Raw genomic sequence first — 23,607 nt, forward strand, 5'->3', positions numbered from 1 at the left:
CTGGGGCATTCCAGTCCCTGCTGTTTTCGAGGTTCTGCCCCTGCCCCCCAGCAGGCCGCACCTCCACCCCAACCCGACAGCGGCCTCAGGGTTTCTGGGGCAGGAGATGGGCATCCTCCTCAGGCCGAGGACCGGAGCTCCAGGAGGCTCCGGCCCGGCAGGAACACCCTGGGTCACGGACGAGCGTTGTCTGCCCGCAGCAGGCACGGGACATGCAAACCAGCTGACACCAGGAGTTTCTCATGTTGTTTTTCTCAGAGGTGGAAACTATACAGAAACACGGCAGAAACGACCAGAACGCGCGTGTATAAAACACTCCCAGGCCCGCGCCCGTCCCCCGCGATGGACAAGAACCGGGCAGGCCCCAGGCCCCAGCGGGGGCGGCCTATATACAGCGGGTGGGGCAGGACCAGAGGCCCCGGGAGAGCCTGGGCGGGAGCTGTGGGCCCCTCCACCGTCATGCGGGGGGCGCCCACCCTCTGTGCTCCCCGCTTTCAGCCACACTGGCAGCCTCTTAACACCACGTGCCCCCGAGGGCCAGAGGGCAGACCCGGCGGTCAGACCATCCGGTGCCGTCCAGCCGGGCGCCTGGAGCCGCCGGCCTGGGCCTGGGCCTGGACACGCTGCGCAGCTCTCTGGGAAAGTTGACGCTGGGCCTCTGGCCACCCCATCCCTCTGGGGCTCCCCGGTCTCCGGTGGGGCCTGAGCTGACTCCACAGGCAGCGGGCAGGGGCGGCCTAGCTGCTCCCGGCTGAGGGGCAGATGGCGCTGCAGGCAGGCAGGGCTGGGCGCACGCCCTCGCTGTCCGCCAAGGCCTCCGCCACGTCCCTGGGCTCGGGCGTGGGGTCCTGGCTCCGCTTCAGCCTGGGGAGACACATGGGGGCCTTATGCAGGCTTGCCGGCAGCCCGGGATGCGGCTCGCTGGCCCAGGGCCTGTCCTGGGACTCCCGGGGAGCACCCCCTCAGGAACACGGCCTGGAGCTCCACAGGGGCCACTCCTGGGCATCTCCGCCTGGGCAGAAGCCTCTCTGGCCACACTGGCTCAGCGGGGCTTGCAGGCACACGGGGCATCCAGCTGGCCCCTCTGTGGGCTCTTCACAGCCCTCGGGCTTGAGGCAGTAGGCTGGTGGCTCTCAGCTGGTTTCCAGCCAGAAGCTAAAAGGAGGCAGGTCAGGAATTCTGAACAAAGTGCTTGGCCGAGTCCTGTTACCACCCAGGCCTTGACCTCCAGGGTGGTGGCCAGTGTCCTAAACCAGGGTCCATATGTCATCCTGGACCCTGAGGCAGGACAGAGCAGCAGTGAGCCCTGTTCAGCTTTTAGACCCAGGGCCACCTCCTCCAGGAAGTCCTCCGCATCTCACCCGGACCCTCCTCCCCCGGGCCCCACGGCACTGGGCCTCCCTGGTCCACCAGAGCAGGTGGCTCAGCGCGTTGAGGCTGTCGTATCTCCCTGCCTGCAAGCCCTGTCCCTCCTGCCCCGGCCCGAGTGGCTGAGTGAGGGTTTCAGGTTGATGTAACAGCTGGGGCCCCTCACCTGGGCGGTGCGCCCAGGGTCTGCCCCGGAGACTCTGCCCTTTAGTGCAAAATGCCCGAGCTTGGCCCTTAAAGCGCTGAGGAGCCCCTCCCCCACAAGTCTGCACAGGGGCCTCCCTCCGCCCACCCCCCAGGGCTGCTGCTAGGACTTCTGAGGAGGGCGGGAGTCAGGCTTCCCAGCCCCACTGAGGCCATGTGCCTGCTGTGGCCAGAAAGCCTTGGCCCCACTCCCCAAAGTCCTCTCTGCCCCGTGACCGGCACCCAACACGCACACTCACTTCTCTCGGTTAAAAACCACGAAGTCCTGCTGGATGGCATCAAGGCAGTCCTGAAGGTAATCATTCTCCTGCCGGTCAGAAAGACACCGGAGTGAGCGCCTGCCAGCGTCCCGCACGTCCCACGGGGAGGCTCCTGGGCGTCCCCGGCCTGCTCCTCCCGCGTGCCTGCCCTCTCCCGCCCCGGCTCTGCGGAGCCCACCTTGCCCCAGGCAACCAGAGCGCGCGGGAGCTGGGGTCTCCTGGTGACCCCCACTTAGCCAGGGACAGAGGGACGCCTGACCCCCGTCTCGGGGCGGCCACAGGGTCTGCAGAGCCAGACTCGTCCAGGAGCCACACTGGGCGACTCCTCACACCCCCACACACACACCGGGTCCTCCTGGTCACAAACCCAGCTGAGGACCTGCTTCCAGGGCCTGCCTGAGAAGGTGGGCAGCAGAGGTGGTCTTGAGAAGCAGAGCCTCAGGCTGGGGACTGGAGTCAGTCCCACAGTGGCCAGATCCAAGACATGTCATAGGTCCCTGGCCTGCGAAACCCTGGTTACTGAGACCCTCAGGAGTGTCAGGAGAGGGTGCAGGTGGTAGGTTTGCCCTGGGACCGTGGGTCTGGGGGGGGTCAAGGTTGGCCCTGGGACCGTGGGTCTGGGGGGTCAAGGTTGGCCCCTGGGACCGTAGGTCTGAGGGGTCGTGGTTGGGCCCCTGGGACCGTGGGTCTGGGGGGTCGTGGTTGGCCCCTGGGTATCCAAGCCTCAGACTCAGGGCCGCCAAGGAGTAGCCCAAGGCGCAGCGTGGAGACGCCCTGCACGGCGGCCCGGACAGCTTGCAGGAGACCAGGCCGAGATGTCCAAGCCGCAGAACTTAAGAGGGCTGGACTCAGCCATGAAGTTTCCTGCATCCAACTGAGGCTCTGACAGAAGAAGTGGGCCTCGGACGTGGGAGGGGCCTGAGAGGATGCTAGTGGGCAGGTTAGCCTGATGCCCCGCACTCCTGAGCCTGCGGGAGGGCCCCACCCGGGCCGGAGAAGAGGGACCCCTCCCATTCCTGCAGATGAAACAGCACCACCCCCACACCCTGCCCCACCGGCTCTGCAGCCACGCGTAGCCCCAGCGGGCAGGCGCTGGACGTGCTGGGGAGGGAGGCACTGCTTGCCCAGAGGGAAGGACAGGCCTGGGAGGGGCTGGACTGGGGGGGCGTCTGCCCTGCACAACTTGGGGCTAACCCCCTGCAGGAGCCCTGGGGTGAGTGCGTCCTAACACACTGCAATTTGGAAACCAGGAAGGGTGGCCCCGGCGGAGCGGGCAGAAGGTTCAGAACAGCCTTAGAGGAATGCTGGGATGGGGTCAAAGGCTCAGAGACGTGGGCGGCTGGAGCGGCCAGCACACTCAAGAGTAAAGACCCACGGACCCCCCACAGATGACCACATTCTTCTGGAGGGCCCGAGGGATGCGCCTTCCAGCCAGGAGACAAGGAATGAGCTGGCTGGGGACACAGCGCCCTGGGGAAGCCCTGTGGTTCGCGTGTAGTTCAGGAGGATCTGCCTCAGGACTGAGTCCCCCAGAGGCCATGATGGGATCCCGGACAGCGGCAGCCTTGACCTCACCTAACTCAGCCACCCTTAGGGGGTATAACCATGGAAACAGGCCTCCAGGCTGGAGAGGCAGGCAGGCCGCCTGACCCTGGGATGCTGAGGGTGTCCGACCGATCACGGTGCCTTCACGGTCAGAGGTGGATGGCCAGTGCTCACACACGTGTGCCTGCATGCACGCACACACTCAGATCGCGCGTGCGTGAGCCCCAGGCTGACGGCCACCTGGATGGAGAGTTGCAATTCTTTTCCTCATTTCCAGATCTCAGACCTGGACCTGTGGGCTGAAGGAGGAGCAAGCTCTTGGCCAGGAAGGCCCAAGCAAGGGTACACGGCAGCGACACCCCAGCCCTTCCTGAAGGCATCCACAGCCACTTCCCTGCATGTCTGCACACGGGAGAGGGCAAACACTCGGCTGTTCAGAGGGCTGCTGAATACAGGTGTGAGCTGACACGTGGCCCACGGCTGTCTTACAGTGGACCCCCAACACAACCCACCAGGGGGGGCTTCTCCCCCTGGCGGCTGTATGCATAACCAAGATGGATATATTATTATTTGGCATCTGGTCGAATTCTCTTAGTTCCTTGACCTGTGGAGTAGCAGTTAATAACATTATCATGGAAAAGCCCAGTGAAAGCTCCTGATACTAGCCTCTCCCCCGAAACTAGCCTAGATAGGAAATAACAAACCCGCATCTAGAGTGGAATGGTGCTGCTAAGCGCCACCGTCAAGGACTTTGGAGTCTGTGTTTATCTGCGGGGATCCGAGGGCTTCAAGCAGTGTTAAAGAAGCTGCCTGCCAACGTAGGAGACGCAAGAGACACGGGTTGGATCCCTGGGTCTGGAAGATTCCCCAGAGGAGGCCATATCGACCCACGCCAGTCTTCCCTCAGAATCCCATGGACACGGGAACCTGGTGGGCTACACCCATGGGGTGGAAGAGTCGGACACGCCTGAGTGACCAAGCACAGCACAAGGCGGGTCCAAGGATGCTATTCCTGTTGTTTCCCATTTAATTTATGAGCCTGGCCTGCGGAGATCAGCTGGCTCGTGGCAGGAGGAGAGAGGGGACAGCTCTTAACCCAGTGGTGGGCCAGGTGCCTCCATGGAGCGTGATGCAGGCTCCCCCACAGCTGATCGACAGGGCCGCCGGCTGCGGCTCGCGGCCCCTTACCCCATAGGGCTTTCCTCCCAACGCCCGTGGCGCAGAGGGCAGGCGCTAGTCTGCACTCACCGAGGAGGACCGAGTATCGAGCCGGCCCCCAGCTACCACGGCTGGAGTCTCTTGACTTGAGAGGGGTGTGAAAGTGACAAAGAGACGGCAGAGAGGGTACTTCCGATTTTGACCTGGACCTTTTCCGGGCCGGCGACACGGGATCTGATCCTCCGATGCGATGCTGCGCGGCAGCCGCAGCTGCTGGTCAGCCCCGCGACCCCGAGGGTGAACAGCTGACGCACTGACACCCAGCCTGGACCCGGACGTGCCCTTTTCCACTTTCAGTATTTGATAAAGTCAACAATGAGTTATAAAAGAGGCTCTGTGTCGGATGACTGCCTACTGGGCGCTGACCTGGGTGCTCACCTGGGTGCTCTGAGCCCGTGTAAGGCAAGCCAGGCTGAGCTGTGATGTTCAGGAGGTTAGGGGTAGTAAATGCAAACTGACTTGGGATTTTTCAACTTAAACGGGGTCGTCCTCCTTGATAGCGCTGATGACGACTGGACAGGGGCACAGACTCTGGCCTGAGTCAGCGCTGGACTGAAGGCAAGGGCTACTCAGAGGCGGGGGCGAGGTCAAGGCAGGAGATAACCCCCGATGCCCAGAGACCAAGGGATGCGCAGGATGCGGGAGAAGGGGAGCGAGGCTGGGGCGGGCGACAGGCGCAGAGGGACTGTCCGCCGGCCGGGGGTCTGCGGGCGGGGAGGAGCTGGGCTCCGTCTCACAGCCTCCCTTGCCCAGGCTCTCCCAGGAGAGAGGAGAACCGGCCGGAGGAGCCGCTAGGAGGGCGGAGCGGCATCAGAGGCGGACGGTGTGGGCGGCGACGCGCCCCAGGGCCGCGCCTTCCCGAGGTGCGTGCGGTGCGCATGTGCGGTCAGCCGGGGCGCTGGGGCGTGGCTCGTCCAGCTCCGGAGCCCCTCTCCTCCTAGCGGCACACGTGCATGGTCCCTTGGCCTGCTCGGGCGTTTGGAGCCTTTGCCATGCAGACTCAGGAGGCTACAGATACGCATGACCCTCTGGGGCTCCTTGCTGATGACTGCTGGGCACAGGGTATAACCCACACTCAGGTCCCTGCAGGTCAGGCGGCTCTCCCTGGACTCCACTGAAACTCTGCTTGGCTTCCCCCCCAAACACCCCACACCCTGACCACTGTGCCAGTGGCTGTTCCCTGCACACAGTCCTCGGGGCAGACACCCACAGGCCCTATCAATGCCAGTGCCCACAGCACCTGACCCCAGATGTCACCCAAGGTGGGCAGCGACAGGGCTCGGGCATGCAGACCAGGCGCCAGTCCTTAACTCTGTCACAAATGACCTGCTGAGCAACTCAGACAGAATTCTTAAGCGCTTCAGAATGCCCTGGGGATGCAAGGGACCCATAGGAGCTGAAACGTCTTGCAAAATTAGAACAGTTTGGAGGACCCGCACTTGCTGACCCAGGAACTCACCCAAGCTCCGGTCGTCACGGCAGGGCGGACCCGGCAGGACAGACACACGGATCCGGGGGCTAGACGTGCAAGTCCACAAACAAGCCCCTCCGTCACGGTCAATTCGTTTTTGAAAATGGTGCCAAGCAATTCAATGGGGGAAAAGATGAGCCCAACCAGCACTTGGACGAGGTGTGTCCACATGCAAAACAGTCAGGCTGGGCCCCACCTTAAACTGTGCATAAAACTAACTCAAAATGGACCCGAGCCTCAAGCATAAGGGAGAAGGCTACAAAACAGAACAAAAATGAGGGCACATCCCTGTGACCTCAAGTGAGGCAACGGCGTCTTAGAAATGACAACAAAAGCACACGAGGAAAGAAAAAGCAGAGACGGAGCTTCATCAGAACCTTAGACTCTGCTGCAGACGGGGCCGCCCCGAAGAGGGTAAACCACAGACCGGAAGAAGACGCTTGCAGACCGGAAGAAGACACTTCCTGAGGCACTTGTGTGCAGAAACGTAAATAAATCACACTTATCAGTCAACAGTAAAAAGTGGAAATAAGGAGTGTTGATTTCAACTCTTTCACATAAAGAGCGCTAAGCCATCGCTCCCAGTCTGACAGCAAGAAAAAAGCTGGCCCAAGGACTTCTGTGATGGTCCAGTGGTTAAGAATCCACCTTCCTGATGAGGGAATGCAGGTCGGAACCCTGGTCGGGAACTAAGATCCCACGTGCCACAGGCTGCAACAAATGAGCGTTGCAGCTAAGACCCCGCAGTGACAAAGTGTTAGTCACGCAGCTGTGTCCGACTCTATGCGGCCCCACGGACTGTAGCCTGCCAGGCTCCTCTGTCCATGGAATTCCCAGGTGAGACTGGAGTGGGTTGCCATGCCTTCCTCCAGGGGATCTTCCCAACCCAGGCATCGAACTCTAGTATCCTGCAATGCAGGCAGATGCTGTACCATTGAGGTGCCAGGTAAGTTTAAGACCCAATAGGAATTCCCTGGTGGCCCAGATGGTAGAGCCTGCCTGCAGTGTGGGAGACCTGGGTTTGATCCCTGGGTTGGGGAGATCCCCTGGAGAAGGAAATGGCAGCCCACTCCAGTATTCTCACCTGGAGAATCCCATGAACAGAGGAGCCTGGCGGGCTACAGTCCATGGGGTTTGAAAAAGAGTTACACGACTGAGCGACTTCACGTCAATTCCTAGGGCCATAATAAAAAAAGCTGGACCAGCCTGCAGTGCCCCCGCCGGACACCAGGGGCCGCCGTCAGCAGCCCAAGGAATGGGGAGGGGATGGGAGCCCACCTACCCGTTCCCTGAGGAGCCAAGGCTTCCAGGGAGGGCCCTGCACAGAGGAGGAGCTGGCGCCCATCTCTGCCCAGGACCCGGGCATGGGGCTGCACAGGGCCCCCCAGGTGTGAGAGCCACTCCCCAGGGTGTCCTCACAGGCTCCGCTGAGCCTAGGGGCAGAGGGACGGTCACGGGTTTAGTGTCGCCGCTGTGACCCCACCGTCCACTCCTGCAGCCCTAGTTGTCTTGTGAACACCAGCCGGATCCTGGGGACAGGCCCACGCTGGACCCCCTGCTCCCTGGGGGAACCCCTACTTCCAAGAGCAGGACTGTGGGGGCTGCGACACCTTACACCGCGTCCCCAGGGTGGGGTCCTGACCCCATTCCTAGGAATGTGAAACGAAGTCTCCAGATGCCACCAGTCAAGTGAATGGGATGGTCATCCTGGACTCGGGGTCCCACCCAGTGTGAGCAGTGTCCTCATGAGAAGAGGCAGACAAATGTACACGTGTACACACACACACACACGTGCACTCACACACGCGTGCACACACGCCTGCACTCACACACATATAGAAGTGCAGACATGCCCACACAGATGTACAAACACACACGCACAAACATGCACACGAGTGTACTTCCACACACGCAAACACATGCGTTCACACACATGAACACACACGAGTACACACATGCACACACAAGTGCACTCACATACAAGCACACACGTGTGCGCACACACCTGCACTCACACACAGTGCACAGACATGCCCACACAGATGTACACACACACGTGCACATACAAACATGCACACGAGTACTCCCACACATACAAACACATGCGTTCACACACACGAACACACACACACGAGTACACTCATACATATGCACACACATGTGCACACACGTGCAGTCACACAAACATACACAGACGTGCACAGACACATGGGCACACATGGACACACACATGCACAGATGCATACAAACACGAGTGTACTCACACGCAAACACACAGGTGCACTGGCATGCACACACCTGCACATGCACACATGCACACACATACACATGGGTGTGTACACATGCAAACACACAGGTGCACTCAAACACAGGCACACAGACATACACACCCGAGTGCACACACACGAGTGCACACACACGCAGGGAAATGACCCGGAGACCATGGAAGCAGAGCCTGGCACCATGTGACCCTCCAGTCGGGCAGGCAGGGGCCTCTGTCCCCCACCACGGAGCAGGGGGTGAGGGGCCAGAGCAGAGGTGGCCGGGTGCCGGGCCGCGCTCACCGACGGGCAGCTGTCCCTGCTGCTGTCCCGGGACCTGCTCTTGGCCAGACGCTTCTTCTTCTTGTGCAGCGGCCGCGACTCCAGGATCATCTCCTCCAGCTCGAAGGTGGGGTCGCAGTGCAGGCGGCCTTTCTGTGGAAGATGGCGCTGAGCTTGTGCCCAGCTGCCCTCGCCCGCCCTGGCCACCCCAGGCCCACGGGCTTACGTTGGGCACAAAGCCAGGCTCCACCTTCTTCTCGCTCAGCTCGGCCCACAGCACGCCGGCCAGAGCAGGGGCCGCCCGCATGTCCTGCAGGCTGGACACTCGGTGCTTGGGGTTCACGGTGAGCAGCTGGAACAAGGCCCTGGTCAGCGGCCCCGGCACAGGTCTTGTCTCCCTGGACCCACCAGCAGGCGGCGGCTGCAGCCCGGCTCACTGCTCTCGGTAACTGGCTCAGCGTCGCAACAGGACGGGACTAACGCTCACGAGCCCAGGGCGGCCCTGCGGGACTGGCTACCATCACAGCCACCCCTTCCAGGGCGAGTACCGGAGACCCTGGCCGAGGCTTCCCCAGCGCGGCGTGTGGATCCTCCCCACCCCAACCCGGGCCTCTGGGGGACACTGTGCCCCTGGAGCCACCTGGGCCAGTGTGGACACAGCGGCATGCGGTGAAGGCTGCTTAAGAGCCCCTCTCGGGGGCGGGAGGCCTCCAGGTCCTTGGCCACACTACCAGGGCCAGGGTCTCTGGGCACCGGCCAGGACCTGCCCCCTGGGCCACACGTGTCCAGCACGCCCCTCCTTGCTTGTCCTGAGGCCTCGGGGCACAGTGCCTGAGGCACACCACTCTGAGGAGGGAGCTGGCTGGCTGGCCGGCTGGGGGCTGACCCTGGCCCAGCCCTGGACCCCGGGAGCCGAACACCAGTGGCAACACCACCGCCTCCAGTCTTTACAGGCTGAATCCCTGGGACTGCTGCAGACGTGTGCTCGTGGCCTGGGACAGGCAGGGGGGTCTGGGGTCTTCTCTGCTTGCTTCTGGTGAGGGGGCTGGCCAGGCCATTGGCAGTGGACAGTGGCTGCCCAACTCCGACAGGACGAGCCGGGCCTGAGCGGGACCAGGCCCCGGCCGCCTCCCCGACACACGCTGGGGTGACCTGCCCCGAGCTGGGGCATCAGTAACGGAAGCAGCGTGAGGCTTCGATTAGGTAGTAAGGACTGACAGCCGCTCCAGCACTCACACAGGCCGAGCCGCTACAAGATGAGGAGCCTGGGGCCAGGCCAGGCGGGGAACCGGGGCAGAGACAGACATGTGGCCCAGGATGTAGGAAGCGGCCCCCCGTGTCCAGCCAGCCTCGCCAGAGGGCCCTCACCCCATGTCCGGCCGGCCGCGCCCTGGGCGGGGCAGGCGCTCACCTTGCGCAGCAGGGCCACCGTCTCCTTGGACCAGGCGGGCACGTACTGGACACTCACGGTGCTGAACAGCTGCACCAGCGACTCCGCAGCGCTGCTCGAGTGGATGTCATAGGGCCTCTGGGCAGGGGAAGCAGGGCTGCAGCAGGCGCCTCCCCCGTAACTCGAGGGCACCCCACCCTACCCCAACCTCATCCCAGGGCGGCCCCAGAGAAGAGCCCGGGAAGCCTGCACCTCAGCCAGGGAGGAAGCACAGGGCCCCTGTACCTCCCCCTAGCAGAGGGCTTGGCCCCAGGGAACCAGCTGCAGCAGGCAGAGGGGCCGGCCGTCTGAGGGTGCCGTGCCTCGGGGGCCCCCACGAGGGGATGGGAAGGGCAGCTGGGGGCCGATGAGGCTCCAGCCTCCCGGGCTCCAGGACTCGCTGAGACGTGGCCACTGCAGGGAGGGCAGGGGGACCCACCACCTAGGACCCTCAAGGGAAGCTCGGGGGCGGGGTGCAGCCCTGCGGGACGGTCCTCTGCCCACCCAGCCCCCTCCAGCGTGCCGCCTCACTAATGGGGAGCATGGACATCCCTGAGCCCCAGGGGTGGGGGCAGCCTCAGCTCTCTGGGCCACCCTGGGGGTTCTGGGGGCCTGGCCCTCGGGTCACAGGAGCTCCGTACCCATCCTCGCAGCAGCTCGTAGGCCATCACCCCCACCGACCACCAGTCCACCTCGAAGGAGTAGCCAGTCCCACCATTGACGAAAGACTGGAAGATCTCTGGAGCTTTCAAGGAAAGCAAAAACAGCTGAGCATCCCCAAACGGCAGTCCCCGTGACCCCGACCCCTGTGACCCCAGCCCCCGAGGACCACAGGCCCCATGACTGCAGGGCCCGTGACCACAGTCCCAGTGACCGCAGGGCCCATGACCCCAGCCCCCGGTGACCCCAGCCCCCGAGGACCACAGTCCCAGTGACCGCAGGGCCCATGACCCCAGCCCCCAGTGACTGGAGGCCTTATGACTCCAGCTCCTGGTGACCCCAGCCCCCATGACCACAGGTCCAGGGCTGGACCAGAGACCAGGCTATGGCCAGAGCTGGACTGGGAAGCAGCCCTCAGCAGTCAACCTGTCCTTTTCCACAGGCCGCTTGTTTCAATTCCAGGTCCGCAGCCTGACGAGGGAGGTGGGTATGTGTGCTGAGTCACTTCAGTCATGTCTGACTCTCTGTGACCCCGTGGAATGTAGCTCACCAGGCTCCTCTGTCTGTGGGATTCTCCAGGCAAGAATAATGGAGTGGGTTGCCATGCCCTCCCCCAGGCGATCTTCCTGACCCAGGAATCGAACCCACGTTTCTTATGTCTCCTGCATTAAGAGGCAGGTTCTTTACCCCTGGCACCACCTGGGAGGCCCCCGGCAGAGTGCTCTCGTGATCAGACCCACAGCGCACGTCCGTCACTTAGAGTCCCCTGCACTGGTCAAGCGGCCTGACCCATCGCCTGCTGCTGCAGCTTTAGGGAAGGGACCCGATCCCCCCAGCCACAGGTTGGGGTGGGAGGCCAGCCGGCAGGTTGGCGGGGGTGTGCGGGCCGGGTGGGGCGAGCTCACCCATGTACGGCTTGGTCCCGGCCAGCGCGGTCGCCCTCTCGCCGTCCTTTATGATGGTGGCGATGTTGAAGTCGGTCAGGTGTGCGTGTCCTGTGAGGAAAGAGGACAGCGGGACTGTCCGGGGGGAACGTGTCCTGCGGGTGGGGCACCCCCAACTCCCCAGCTGAGGCTTTGGCCGCTCACGGCCACGGCTCACCTCGCTCATCCAGGAGAATGTTGTCGGGCTTCACATCTCTGTGGAAGGAGCAGGGAGCGGGGAGGTGAGGCCAGAAATCCCGGCAGGGCATGGGGTTCCCATGAGCAGGACCCAAGGAGCCCAGCCCCTCCTCTGCCTGGGCCACCGTGGGAGAGCACCCAGCACTGGTTGGGGAGGGTGCCGGAGCCCAGAACACAGAAGCAGAGCCCCCTCGCCTGGACCGCCGGCGAGGGCCTCTCAGAGCCCCGAGTCTGCCTGCGGCCAAGCCTGGCCTCCCGACCTCCTGGCACTTGGTCAGGAAGCATCCGTGCCCGAACCACGACCAGATCAGCGTCCCCAGGAAGAGCTGCAACAATCACGTTTGCCGCACTTTATACCATGTGGAATTTTGTGTTCTGTCCTGCGGACGCAGCTTTGCCTTCCTCGTTCGTCAGCCTTCAGATACTAAAACTAATTTGAATGTGCCCAGGACACGGCAGATGGGCATAAGGGCACCGGCGGGGCGGGGGTGGGAATCCTCCACTTATCAGAGCAGGTGAAGGCAGCCTCTCACTAAGGCACCGGCCCCCTGTGCCGGCCTCACCTGCTCAGACGTGACCCGCCCCATGGGGGCCTCATCTGTGCAGCTGAGGGGCTGGCTGGGAGCCGGTGCCTGTGTGCCCAGGCACCACGCCTGGGGCAGGCGTGCGGCAAGGGCGGGGCGGAGCACGAGGCGCCCGGGGTCCCGTGAGGACGGCCGCCCCGCAGCGCCCGCACACCTGTGGATGATGTGCTGGCCGCGCAGGTAGTCGAGGGCCAGCGCCATCTCGCAGATGTACAGCCTCACCGTGTCCTCCGAGAATTGCACGCTCTGCTGCAGGTGGTAGCGCAGATCCCCGCCCAGCAGCAGGTCCACCACCATGAACATGTCCTCCTCGTCCTGGAAGGAGTACCTGAGGGCGCGGGGCACCGGGCACTTGCTCGGCTGGACGACCGGAGTCACGGCCCCTGCCACATCTGGCCAGCCCCCCGCACAAGGGCCCTGGACCCAGGGCCGTGCCCACTGGACACTCCCAGTGATGGTAACGGTGATGACGGTGATGATGGTGATGGTGGTGATGGTGACGGTGGTGACGGTGGTGATGGTGACGGTGACGATGGTGACGGTGATGATGGTGGTGATTATGGTGACGGTGATGACGGTGGTGATGATGGTGGTGATGGTGACGGTGGTGATGGTGACGGTGATGGTGGTGGTGATGGTGAGGGTGATGGTGGTGGTGATTATGGTGACGTGATAACGGTGGTGATGATGGTGGTGATGGTGACGGTGGTGATGGTGACGGTGATGGTGGTGATGACGGTGATTATGGTGACGGTGATGATGGTGGTGATGGTGGTGGTGATGATGGTGGTGATGGTGACAGTGATGGTGACAGTGGTGATGGTGATGGTGGTGATGGTGATGGTGGTGGTGATTATGGTGACGGTGATGACGGTGGTGATAACAGTGGTGATGGTGACGGTGATGACGGTGGTGATGATGGTGGTGATGGTGACGGTGATGATGGTGATGGTGATGACGGTGGTGATGATGGTGGTGATGGTGATGGTGATGATGGTGGTGATGGTGACGGTGGTGATGGTGACGGTGATGGTGGTGGTGATGGTGAGGGTGATGGTGGTGGTGATTATGGTGACGTGATAACGGTGGTGATGATGGTGGTGATGGTGACGGTGGTGATGGTGACGGTGATGATGGTGGTGATTATGGTGACGGTGATGACGGTGGTGATGATGGTGGTGATGGTGACGGTGGTGATGGTGACGGTGATGGTGGTGGTGATGGTGAGGGTGATGGTGGTGGTGATTATGGTGACGTGATAACGGTGGTGATGATGGTGGTGATGGTGACGGTGGTGATGGTGACGGTGATGGTGGTGATGACGGTGATTATGGTGACGGTGATGATGGTGGTGATGGTGGTGGTGATGATGGTGGTGATGGTGACAGTGATGGTGACAGTGGTGATGGTGATGGTGGTGATGGTGATGGTGGTGGTGATTATGGTGACGGTGATGACGGTGGTGATAACAGTGGTGATGGTGACGGTGATGACGGTGGTGATGATGGTGGTGATGGTGACGGTGATGATGGTGATGGTGATGACGGTGGTGATGATGGTGGTGATGGTGATGGTGATGATGGTGGTGATGGTGACGGTGGTGATGGTGACGGTGATGGTGGTGGTGATGGTGAGGGTGATGGTGACGGTGATGACGGTGGTGATGGTGGTGATGGTGATGGTGAGGGTGATGGTGACGGTGATGACGGTGGTGATGATGGTGGTGATGGTGACGGTGATGATGGTGATGGTGACGGTGAGGGTGGTGGTGATTATGGTGACGGTGATGACAGTGGTGATGATGGTGGTGATGGTGACGGTGATGATGGTGATGGTGGTGATGGTGATGATGGTGATTATGGTGATGGTGATGGTGGTGGTCCGTGTGTGCGTGCGTGCGTGCGTGTGCATGGGGACACCTGATGGCTGCTGGCCCCAGGGACGCTGTGAGGGGGCAGGGTGGGGGCGGGCGCCTGGGGCAGGAGAGGCCCCCCAGCCGCTCACCAGAGGTTCACCAGGAAGACGTGCTCTATCTCCTGCAGGATCTCCAGCTCCCGGAACACGTTGCGGACCTCGTCCCGCTCGATGCACTGCTGCTTGCTCATGTACTTCATGGCGTACATCTTCTGCGTGTCCCGTTTCTGCACGATGCACACCTGGGGGTGGAGGGCGCGTCAGCCCTGCTGCTGGCCCGGCAGCTCAGCAGGCGCGACAGGAACCGCCGGACTCTGTCTCTGGAGGGACGCGTCTCCTCAAACCGCAGCTGAGCACCCGGCCCGTCACAATGCCCCTCGCCCTGGGGGCCGGGCTGCAGCACGTGGATCTGGGGACACGGTCCGGTCCACGCAGAAGGGAACATGACGCCTGGAGGGGCTGCAGCTCAGGACACGGGGGCGGGGGCAAGAGGCAGACTCGCCCCTCCAGTCTCCGAGGGAGCGCAGCCCTGCAGAGCCCTTGATTTCAGCCCAGATAAACTGAGACTGGGGCTCTGGCCCTCAGCAACACAAGAATAAATGTGTGCTGTCTTAAGCCACTCAGCATGTGCTCACTTGTTATAGCAGCCGCTGGAAGTCAACGCGGCCACCCAGTGCTCCAGGCACCCTGCGGGACCCAGACTGGGGCGGGTTACCAGACAGCGCCGTCCACTCTGCCATGAAACACTGCCTTCCAAGGGCCAGGGCCGTGACAGACAGCCTGTCACCGAGCCTTCCGGGCCCTGCTGGAACCCAGGCTGGGAGAGAAGCCGGGGCAGGCGGCCACACCCCAAGGCTCCTAAGGGTCCCCCCTACCCAGAAGAACACCCATCTGAGGACAATGAGTCTTTCTGAATCTTTCCTCTCATTTCAGCAAAGTGACTCCTTGGGAGGGCTGGGGTGCTCTCCCCGGAGGCTGCCCTGGTGTGGTGATGCCCACCTGGACCTGCCTGGGGACAGCTCGGGCCTAGCCTCAAGTGCTTTCCTCTCCGGGTCTCCGTGTTCCTGGCCCGGCCTGAGAATGTCACCCAGGAACGCAGACTGACAGGCAGCAGGCAAGGACCCAGCCCTGTGTGGTTCCATGACTGTGTTGGACAGAGTGCAGCCACGCCAACTGGAAGCCAGATCACCAGAGGGGCAGGTGGGCTGCTAACGGGGGCTCCTGGCCGAGGTCATGGGAGAGGGACCACAGAGCTTCAGTGGACAAAGGCCCATTCCATGACCATCAGCCTGGCCGAGCCCCCAGGAGCTCTGAAGACCAGAGCCCCACCCCTGGGGCTGGTGTCCACGCTCCTGGGGATTCTCCTGGGCAGCCGAAAGAGCTGCCCCACCCCAGCTGCGGGGAAGGCCCCCGGGCCCTTTCAAGTGTGAAACACCAGCCTGTCCCACCCTCGGCCTGGAGCTGGGAGCCCCGGGGGACTGGCACTGCCTTCGCAGGCCGCCAACCAGGGCACGAGTCTGGGCCTGCGGTGCAGACGTGAGCCAGAAACACAAGTGAAACCCTGACACTGCTTACAGGCCAGGCCCCGGCTCCTTGTCGGACGGATGCAGAACACCACATCCTAGAATAACATCAGACCCTGCTCCGGCTGCCAGCCAGCTCCTGATCACGCAGGCCAGCCACGCCATGCCACCACTCGGTGGACACCACGCCCGACGGCTGCGGGTGCGGCCAGGTGGCAGCTCCATCATCGGGCGGGGCTCACGCCCCCGGACCCGCCGCTCGGCCTGATCGTCCGGGTGCAGTGAGACTCTGGGACCAGAGATCCCCCAGCTGCCCACTGGGGGCCTGGGGACTGAAGGGGACCTCTGAGGTCCCACGCTGCTGGGCTGCTCTTGGCCTCAGCATCCTCGGCCCTGCCTGGTGAGCGGCCCTGCGCGCCATGGGGCCAGAAGGGCCCGCCTGCTGAGCACCAGGCCTGCCCCAAGAGCAGGAGGCGGTGGAGGGCGCGGGGGGCTGCCACGCGAGAGGGGCAGGAAGAAGCGCAGAAAGGGCGCTGTCTCAGGATGGAGATTTTTTTCCCCGTAACGTGCTGCATTTTCCAGATCGCCTTTAACACTGTTGCTGTGAAAGCCAGCTGGAACGTTCAAAATGAAAATAAGGGTAAACGGCATGAACAGCAGCTGACCCCCGCCCCGGTATCGGCTCCAGAGCCCTTCTCCGGCTGAGGCTCCGTTCGGTTCAGGAAGAGCTACCGTCCGTGGTCCCCGGGCGGTGCAGGCGGGAGTCCCCAGAGCAGCCCGCGCCCTCAGCGAGGGGAGGAGGAGGAACCAGCGCCTGCGGTGAGGACCTCAGCGCTCGGCCAGGAGTCCTCTCCTCCCACCTGGCAGCCCCGCGCACACCTGAGGCCGCCATGGCAGGGCCTGGACGCGCAGCTCTGGGGAGGTCCTTCTTGCCCAGGGCTGCGACGAGCCGCCTTCTCCCCAGGAGGGATGCTGGGGGCTGGGCCGAGCACCCTCCACTCTGAGCACCGCAGCTCAGCGCTCCTCTGAGCCAGAGGGAGGCCGGGACGGACGGAGCGTGAGCGGGACCCAGGCCTCCTGAATCTTTGGGCTCTGTGTTCTGGAATGTTCTCAGCTCATCTTGAATTCTAGCCAAACCCCAAGAGTGCAGAGGTCAGACCTTGCCTCCCCGGGGGTTTCTGGAGCACACAGAAGGACCATGACCGCAGGGAAGCCTGCAGAGGGGCTCTGGGAGCTGCCTGGAGCGGCGGGGTCTCCATGGGGGCCCCTCGGGAGGGGAAGGCAGAGCTGTTCCCGGGTTCTTCCCATCCAGGCACAGCCTAGGCGGAGGAAGACAGGAGTCAGCGCTGGTCTGTGAGCGTGACTCTCCCTGGGGGTGGGTGTCGGGAGCCCGCCGGCCATCTGTCGACGCACGCTAGCCCGGAACGCTCACGCTATCCTGTCTCTGCGTGACACGGGTCACCTGGAGCCACACGGCCTGTGCCGGTTGTCCCCCCACCCCCTTGCTTGAGCTGGGAAGCCTCCAGCGTGGCCCGTCCAGCAGCACAGATTCAGGACAGACCGGGTTGCATTTGACTCCCTGTCACCCGGCGGTCTCTGCTGTCCTGGACTGACCTGGGAGAAGCCCTTGATCTCGGGGAGGCCTGCATCTCTTGTGCTATCTCTGGGGATGGTGAGGTCAGAAAAGGCTGGTGGGTTTTAAGCTCATTGGTTTAGAGTCACATTAGAGGAGATATCCATGTAAAGATTTCGCTTCTATTGGGCTTCCCCGGTTGAGCACCGAAGAATTGATGCTTTTGGGCTGTGGTGTTGGAGAAGACTCTTGAGAGTCCCTTGGACCTCAAGGAGATCCAACCAGTCCATCCTAAAGGAAATCAGTCCTGAATATTCATTGGAAGGACTGATGGTGAAGCTGAAACTCCAATACTTTGGCCACCTGATGCAAAGAGCTGAGTCCTTGGAAAAGACCCTGATGCTGGGAGGTATTGCGGACAGGAGGAGAAGGGGATGACAGAGGATGAGATGGCTGGATGGCATCACTGACTTGATGGACATGAGTTTGAGTAAACTCCGGGAGTTGGTGACGGACAGGGAAGCCTGGCGTGCTGCAGTCCATGGGGTTGCAAAGAGTCGGAAAGAGTCAGACATGACTGAGTGACTGAACTGAACTGACATCACTTACATGTAAGCTTCCAAAGTTATATAAAATGCCTAGAAATTTTTCAACGTCCTCACAACGACTGTATGTCAGTCATAATTCCAATTATCATCTGAAATTGTTATATGCAACAGAAAAAACCAAATTTCCATAACTGCATAATTTTTACAATAAACTCATCAGACCTCTGACCACGGTTATTTTTCAGTCTTTAGCCTTCTACAGATGGTTACTGTTTTACTGATCTTTCCTGAAAGCTTCTATAATCAAATGCAGACAAAAATCTTTCATCTTTAAAAAGTTCATGGAAAGGACTCTGATAAAGCCTCTAGAATACAGGTATCTGGTAACTAAGACCACACCACTGAACTTGGCGAGTCTGTCTAAACTCTAGTGGGAAAACTGATGGGTCCCTTTTTATTTTTTAGATTTATTTTTGGCTGCGCCGGGTCTTCAGCCGCAGCTGGCGGGGTCTCCGCCACAGCGTCCAGGCTGCCCGTCGCAGGGGCTTCTCCTGCTGCGGACCCCGGGCTCCGGGTGAGCAGGCCTCAGCAGATGCCACGCGAGGCTCTCGAGCCACAGGGTGTGGGCTCAGCGGCCCAGCACCTGTGGGGTCTCAGACCCCACCCAGGGAGGGAACCAGCGTCCCGTGCACTGGAAGGAGGGCCACCAGGAAGTCCCCTGATGGGTTCTGAAAACCGCTGATCTGCGATTAAGGAAAATGAGAATTAATTACACAGGACTACACGAATCCTGAAGACGCTTATCATCTTTATGACTTTCTGTTTGAAGCATTGCTGGTCCTTTAATGCGTGCTTTCCAGGCTTATTATTTTTCTCTTTCTCTTAAGCTATTAGCTTTCAGCAATCTGGAAAATTACACCTTTGTAAACAGAACCGAGACATTTATCTTCTCTCCCAATCTGTTCCCTCTACAATTGAGAAACTCGTATTAAACATCCTGTTTTCGTGAAAATACAGTTATTTTATGAGGTCAGTAGAATATGTTCTCCTATTTAATTGAAAACGCTGGTCATGTTGCCAGGCTTTGGCTGGCGTGTCGTATTGTAAAATGATGTAGCGGTTCTCTGGGTTTTTTCACCATGAGAATTTTTGCTGCAAGCAGAGACAGTTGGCCATAATATAACTTTGCCATAAAAGATAAAATAATAACAAGAGGGACATTTGAAGGGACTTAATGAAACATGAAAATTAACAGCAAAAATTTTTAAGAATTTTAATGTGAAAATAAAAATACAAAAAAATAGGGGCTTTCCTGGTAGTCCAGTGGTTGGGACGCCTCGCTTCCAGGGCAGGGGAAACAGGTTTGATCTCTAGTTGGGGAACTAAGATCCTATATGCCTGTGGGGCTAAAAAAAAAAAACTGAACTCATTTAACGTGTGTCAATTCATGATCACAGTGTATTTGGGTGTCTTAGAGAAAGTGATGATACTTCTTTTGTTAAAGTCGACTGACCATTAAGGATTCAGGATTTAATGTTGGATGTAAACTTATGGTCTTAAAAATTGAGATTTCCCTGGAATTCAAATGATCAGACAAAGGACGCTGCTGTTATCAATATAAGGAGCGTACATGCCTCGTGGCACACGTCTGGGTTACGTGGAAATGATCCATCACAAGCTCAGCCCCGGTATTACTTGGCTGGATTCTGTGCCAAGCACCAAAATTCTGTCTATGCCATGTTCTCCACCATCGAACAGCAAAAGGGTTTCAAAAAATATATGCTCATCAAGAATCAGATAACCACTTCCTTGTGGGGACTAGGAGGAGCCCGTCTTATTTCTCTGCCAACTTCTAGCATTGCACAATACATTACGGAAAGCACGCATGAGATGTATCTAAGCTAGAGAGGCGATCATCAGGGTCTCCAAGACTGTGCTGAACGACTCGCCACCTCTTTGATATTAGCCGCAGTTTGGAAACTTTGGGCTTTGACAGGTGGGAAGGATGGCTGTGCCCACAAAGGATTTGCTGACTGACATGTTATCATTTTCCAGTGTAGTTTGCAATCTGGCGTTTACGGCATTGAAACCCGACTGTCGAACCAAACCGTCAATCAGTTATTTTATCTTTGATGGCCAAGTAGATGTGCAGGGAAACTGCTCAGGACAACGATGTTTACAGTTTGTAACACCGTGTGAAGTTCCAGCCTGGGCCTGCCTTAGCGGGTGCAACGTTACAGAGGACTACAGTCACTTCTTGGCAGGTCCCGGGAATCTCAGGATACCTTGGGGACACTGGGAAGCAAGGAACTCACCCGAATGTGTGAGTATTAGAGGCTCAGCTGATGAGATGCTCTAAGTTAGCTTCTAGCCCCAAGAGGCTGTTCAAAGTCTGATCAGGAATTCCTCACAGAAGTTCCAGCAAAGCAGGAACTTAAAAGGACCTACGTGTTCAACCTGCTCTTGTTGTACTGACCTCAATAATCAGGTCATGTTTAATGAGACCAGACTGGTTTTGCAAACAAATTAATCTTTGATTATCTTCAATACAAAAGGGCGTGTCTGTAGGGAGAGAACCACGCACCCTGTGGGGTGTCGAATGGGCGCACCCCTCTCAGTAATTCACGTTTCCAGTACGTCTCCCAGCCTTCTGACGTGGAATCACGAGAAGTGAAAACTTCCCCACTGGCTGAAGTGGAACAGCTCTGTGTGACCCTCAGCGAACCCTGTCAGGCTGTGTGTGGACATCTGTGCCGGTGTGGGGGCAGCACCCTCAGAGCTCACCTGACGCCGTCACCAGAGCCGTTCCGACCGCGGCCCAGGAAACGCACTGCGCCCACCGGGGCTTGCCCGCAGCCCCCCAGCCAGCGTGGCCCAGAGGGCTCCCTCCTGGGCGCCGCCCCAGCCGGCCGCCCTCTGGTCTGACCCGGTCGACAGCGGCTTACCCTGCAATCCTCACTCTTCACTTGTTTCCACCGGGGCCCAGCCTCCCAACGCCACCTCCTAAAACGAGACGCGACTGTTTAACTACCCTGACCTATTCTCAGGACTGAGGCACCAGCTCACGGAGACAGGGTTCACAGCGGCGACTCCTCCTGGGCGTGTGTGTGTGTGAACGGAGCTGGGGTGCAGCCTGAAATCCGCTCTCTGGCCACGATCATCCCCAGCCAACCGCACTCACAGCACAGCAGGGTCAGGAAGGCGCCTGCCCTCCCCTTCCTTCCCGAAACCGGGGAATCACCCCAGGCGGACAACCTCACCCCCAGGACGGGAGTTAGAACACCTCTCCTCCCCTTCAGCCTCCCACGGACTCCAGCCACCTTTGCACGTGGCCACCTTGTCTAAGCTGGCACAAGACGTTCAGGTTTTGCCTGTTCTGTGGGTCCTCTTTTCCCTACGAGGGCTCCCGTGTCCCCAAACTCACATTAAACAAATGTGTATGCACGCCTCTGTTCTTCGACTTCAGTTCAGTCGCTCAGTCGTATCCAACTCTTTGCGACCCCATGGACTGCAGCATGCCAGGCTTCCCTGTCCATCACCAACTCTCAGAGCTTGCTCAAACTCATGTCCATTGAGTCGGTGATGCCATCCAACCATCTCATCCTCTGTCATCCCCTTCTCCTCCTGCCTTCAATCTTTCCCAGCATCAGAGTCTTTTCCAATGAGTCAGTTCTTCACATCAGGTAGCCAAAGTATTGGAGTTACAGCTTCAGCATCAGTCCTTCCAATGAATATTCAGGACTGATCTCCTTTAGGATGGACTGGTTGGATCTCCTTGTAGTCCAAGGAACTGTCAAGAGTCTTCTCCAACACCACAGTTCAAAAGCATCAGTTCTTTGGTGCTCAGCTTTCTTTATGGTCCAACTCTCACATCCATACATGACCACTGGAAAAACCATAGCCTTGACTAGACAGACCTTTGTTGGCAAAGTAATGCCCTTCGACTTAAGTCACTTTAATTCCCAGGTGCAGCAGGAGGAGGGTGAGAGCCTGCCCCGCTCCGGCCTCCAGCCCTGCGCTCCCCTCCCCTGCAGACTCGGCCTCCAGACTGCGGGAGGGCACACCTCAGCTGTCCGAGGCCACACAGGTGTGCGCTTTGTCACAGCCACCACGGGACACGTCTTCCAGGCCGGCCGGGCTGTGAGAACACCCTGCTTCCTTGCAGTGCTCCTGACCAGGCCTGCGGGCACGGACGGTGCCCACCTCTCACTGCCCTCCCCCGCTCATTGCTCCCTCCCCTCTTCCAAGTGGGCAGAGTCCAGCCAGCACCCTGACCTCCTGCACATCGGCCAGCCCAGGTCAGGGGGCAGGCAGCACGGCCCCCGCCGGCCCAAGACCGGCCCTCGGAGGCCCGCGGTCGTCGGGCACACGCGTGGCTTCTGAGCCCTGTGCTGGGTCTTCCCCGCAGAGTCAGGCGCCCCCCAAAGCGCTCCGGTGGGGCTCCTGACAAGGGTTTTAGGGGTCAGCGACCCAGCGGAAGAGGCTGAATGGGCCTGGCCCCTGTGGCTCCGCAGAGCCCCGAACGGGAGAGCAGCCCCCAGTGGTGGCAGGTCAGAGCCTGGGGTCTGGTGCCTCCCTGGGCAGAGGTAGCCCAGCCCCACGTCGCACGGAGCAGCACAGATGGAAGGGCCGGAAGCCTCAGCCTTCGTGAGTAGCCCCCGAGGCTGTGAGCGTGGGTCCTGTGAACCCACTTCCCCAGACGGGACTGGTCTCGCTTCTGAGCTGCTTCCTCCCGTAATGGGCTTAAGGCAGACAAAGAGGAAATGGAATTAGATCTAAGGTGTGAAAAGGAATAAAGTCTGGGATCCTGGGGCCCCCGGGCAGCCCCGGGCTTTCCCTCCAGGTCGGTGACCGATGGCAGGGCTATTGCCATTTTAACTGAACACTGTTCTCATTTTGCAGATTTTTTTTGTTGTTCCTGGAGCTGACAAATTGGTCACAGCATTCATAGGGAAAGACAGTCAAAAATAGCCAGGAAAAAAACTTTAAAAGCAGAACGAGGCAGGGACGTGAGCCCTGTCAGGTATCAGCGCGTTATATAAGCCTTCTGTGATAATGTGTGGTCCGACCGTGGAACAGACGGGCGGGCCACGGGACGGAGTGCAAGCCCAGAAATAGACCCACCTGCGTAAGGACGTTCAGTATGTGATACAGGCGGCCTCTCAAATTTACGGGGAGACCAGACTTTTGATTAAAATACAGTGCTGGAATAACTGAGCAGCTCCATGAAAGAGAGGTAAAATATGGACCATTCACGACACTTTAAGTCAGAGTCAATTCCAGATGTACAACAGGTTTGACGTGAATAAGGAAACAGACGTGAGGGAAGAAAAGGAAACGCTCAACCCGGCTTGCCACACAGAAATGCAGCATAAAGCTCCGCGATGCTCCCCCCTCGCCTGTCGGGCTGGCAGAGGCCCAGCCTTGGCAGCCCTGGGCCGGGGCCCCGGGGAGCACGGGCCCCACGGAGGGCTGGCGCATCTGGCAGCATCACACGCGCATCCAGCCGCCACCTGTGCCGCCCGCCTCTAGGAGCCCAACTGAAGACGCGCCGGCTCCCCCGCGCGCGGCATGTTGCCCACGGCCCTGCCAGCGGCCTCAAAGCTGGCGCGCAGCCTAATGCTCACCGGGAACACGTGTGGCTAC

General features: G+C 60.0%; 1 protein-coding gene across 1 annotated transcript in view; it reads right to left on the reverse strand.

The window, feature by feature from the left end:
• Window positions 1-737: 737 nt before the first annotated feature.
• The window catches only part of STK32C (serine/threonine kinase 32C), a 75,270-nt gene continuing 52,400 nt past the window's right edge, over window positions 738-23,607 (reverse strand). Inside the window, exons 3-12 of the mRNA XM_052660954.1 lie at window positions 14,408-14,559; window positions 12,558-12,731; window positions 11,800-11,837; window positions 11,604-11,693; window positions 10,680-10,783; window positions 10,021-10,137; window positions 8,836-8,961; window positions 8,631-8,762; window positions 1,812-1,879; window positions 738-864 (exon numbers count right to left, since the gene is read on the reverse strand). Of these exons, the coding sequence (XP_052516914.1) occupies window positions 738-864; window positions 1,812-1,879; window positions 8,631-8,762; window positions 8,836-8,961; window positions 10,021-10,137; window positions 10,680-10,783; window positions 11,604-11,693; window positions 11,800-11,837; window positions 12,558-12,731; window positions 14,408-14,559 (1,128 nt within the window). The remainder of the gene's footprint in view (window positions 865-1,811; window positions 1,880-8,630; window positions 8,763-8,835; window positions 8,962-10,020; window positions 10,138-10,679; window positions 10,784-11,603; window positions 11,694-11,799; window positions 11,838-12,557; window positions 12,732-14,407; window positions 14,560-23,607) is intronic.

Source organism: Budorcas taxicolor, chromosome 23, assembly GCF_023091745.1.
Source record: "Budorcas taxicolor isolate Tak-1 chromosome 23, Takin1.1, whole genome shotgun sequence".
NCBI classification, from domain to species: Eukaryota; Metazoa; Chordata; class Mammalia; order Artiodactyla; family Bovidae; genus Budorcas; species Budorcas taxicolor.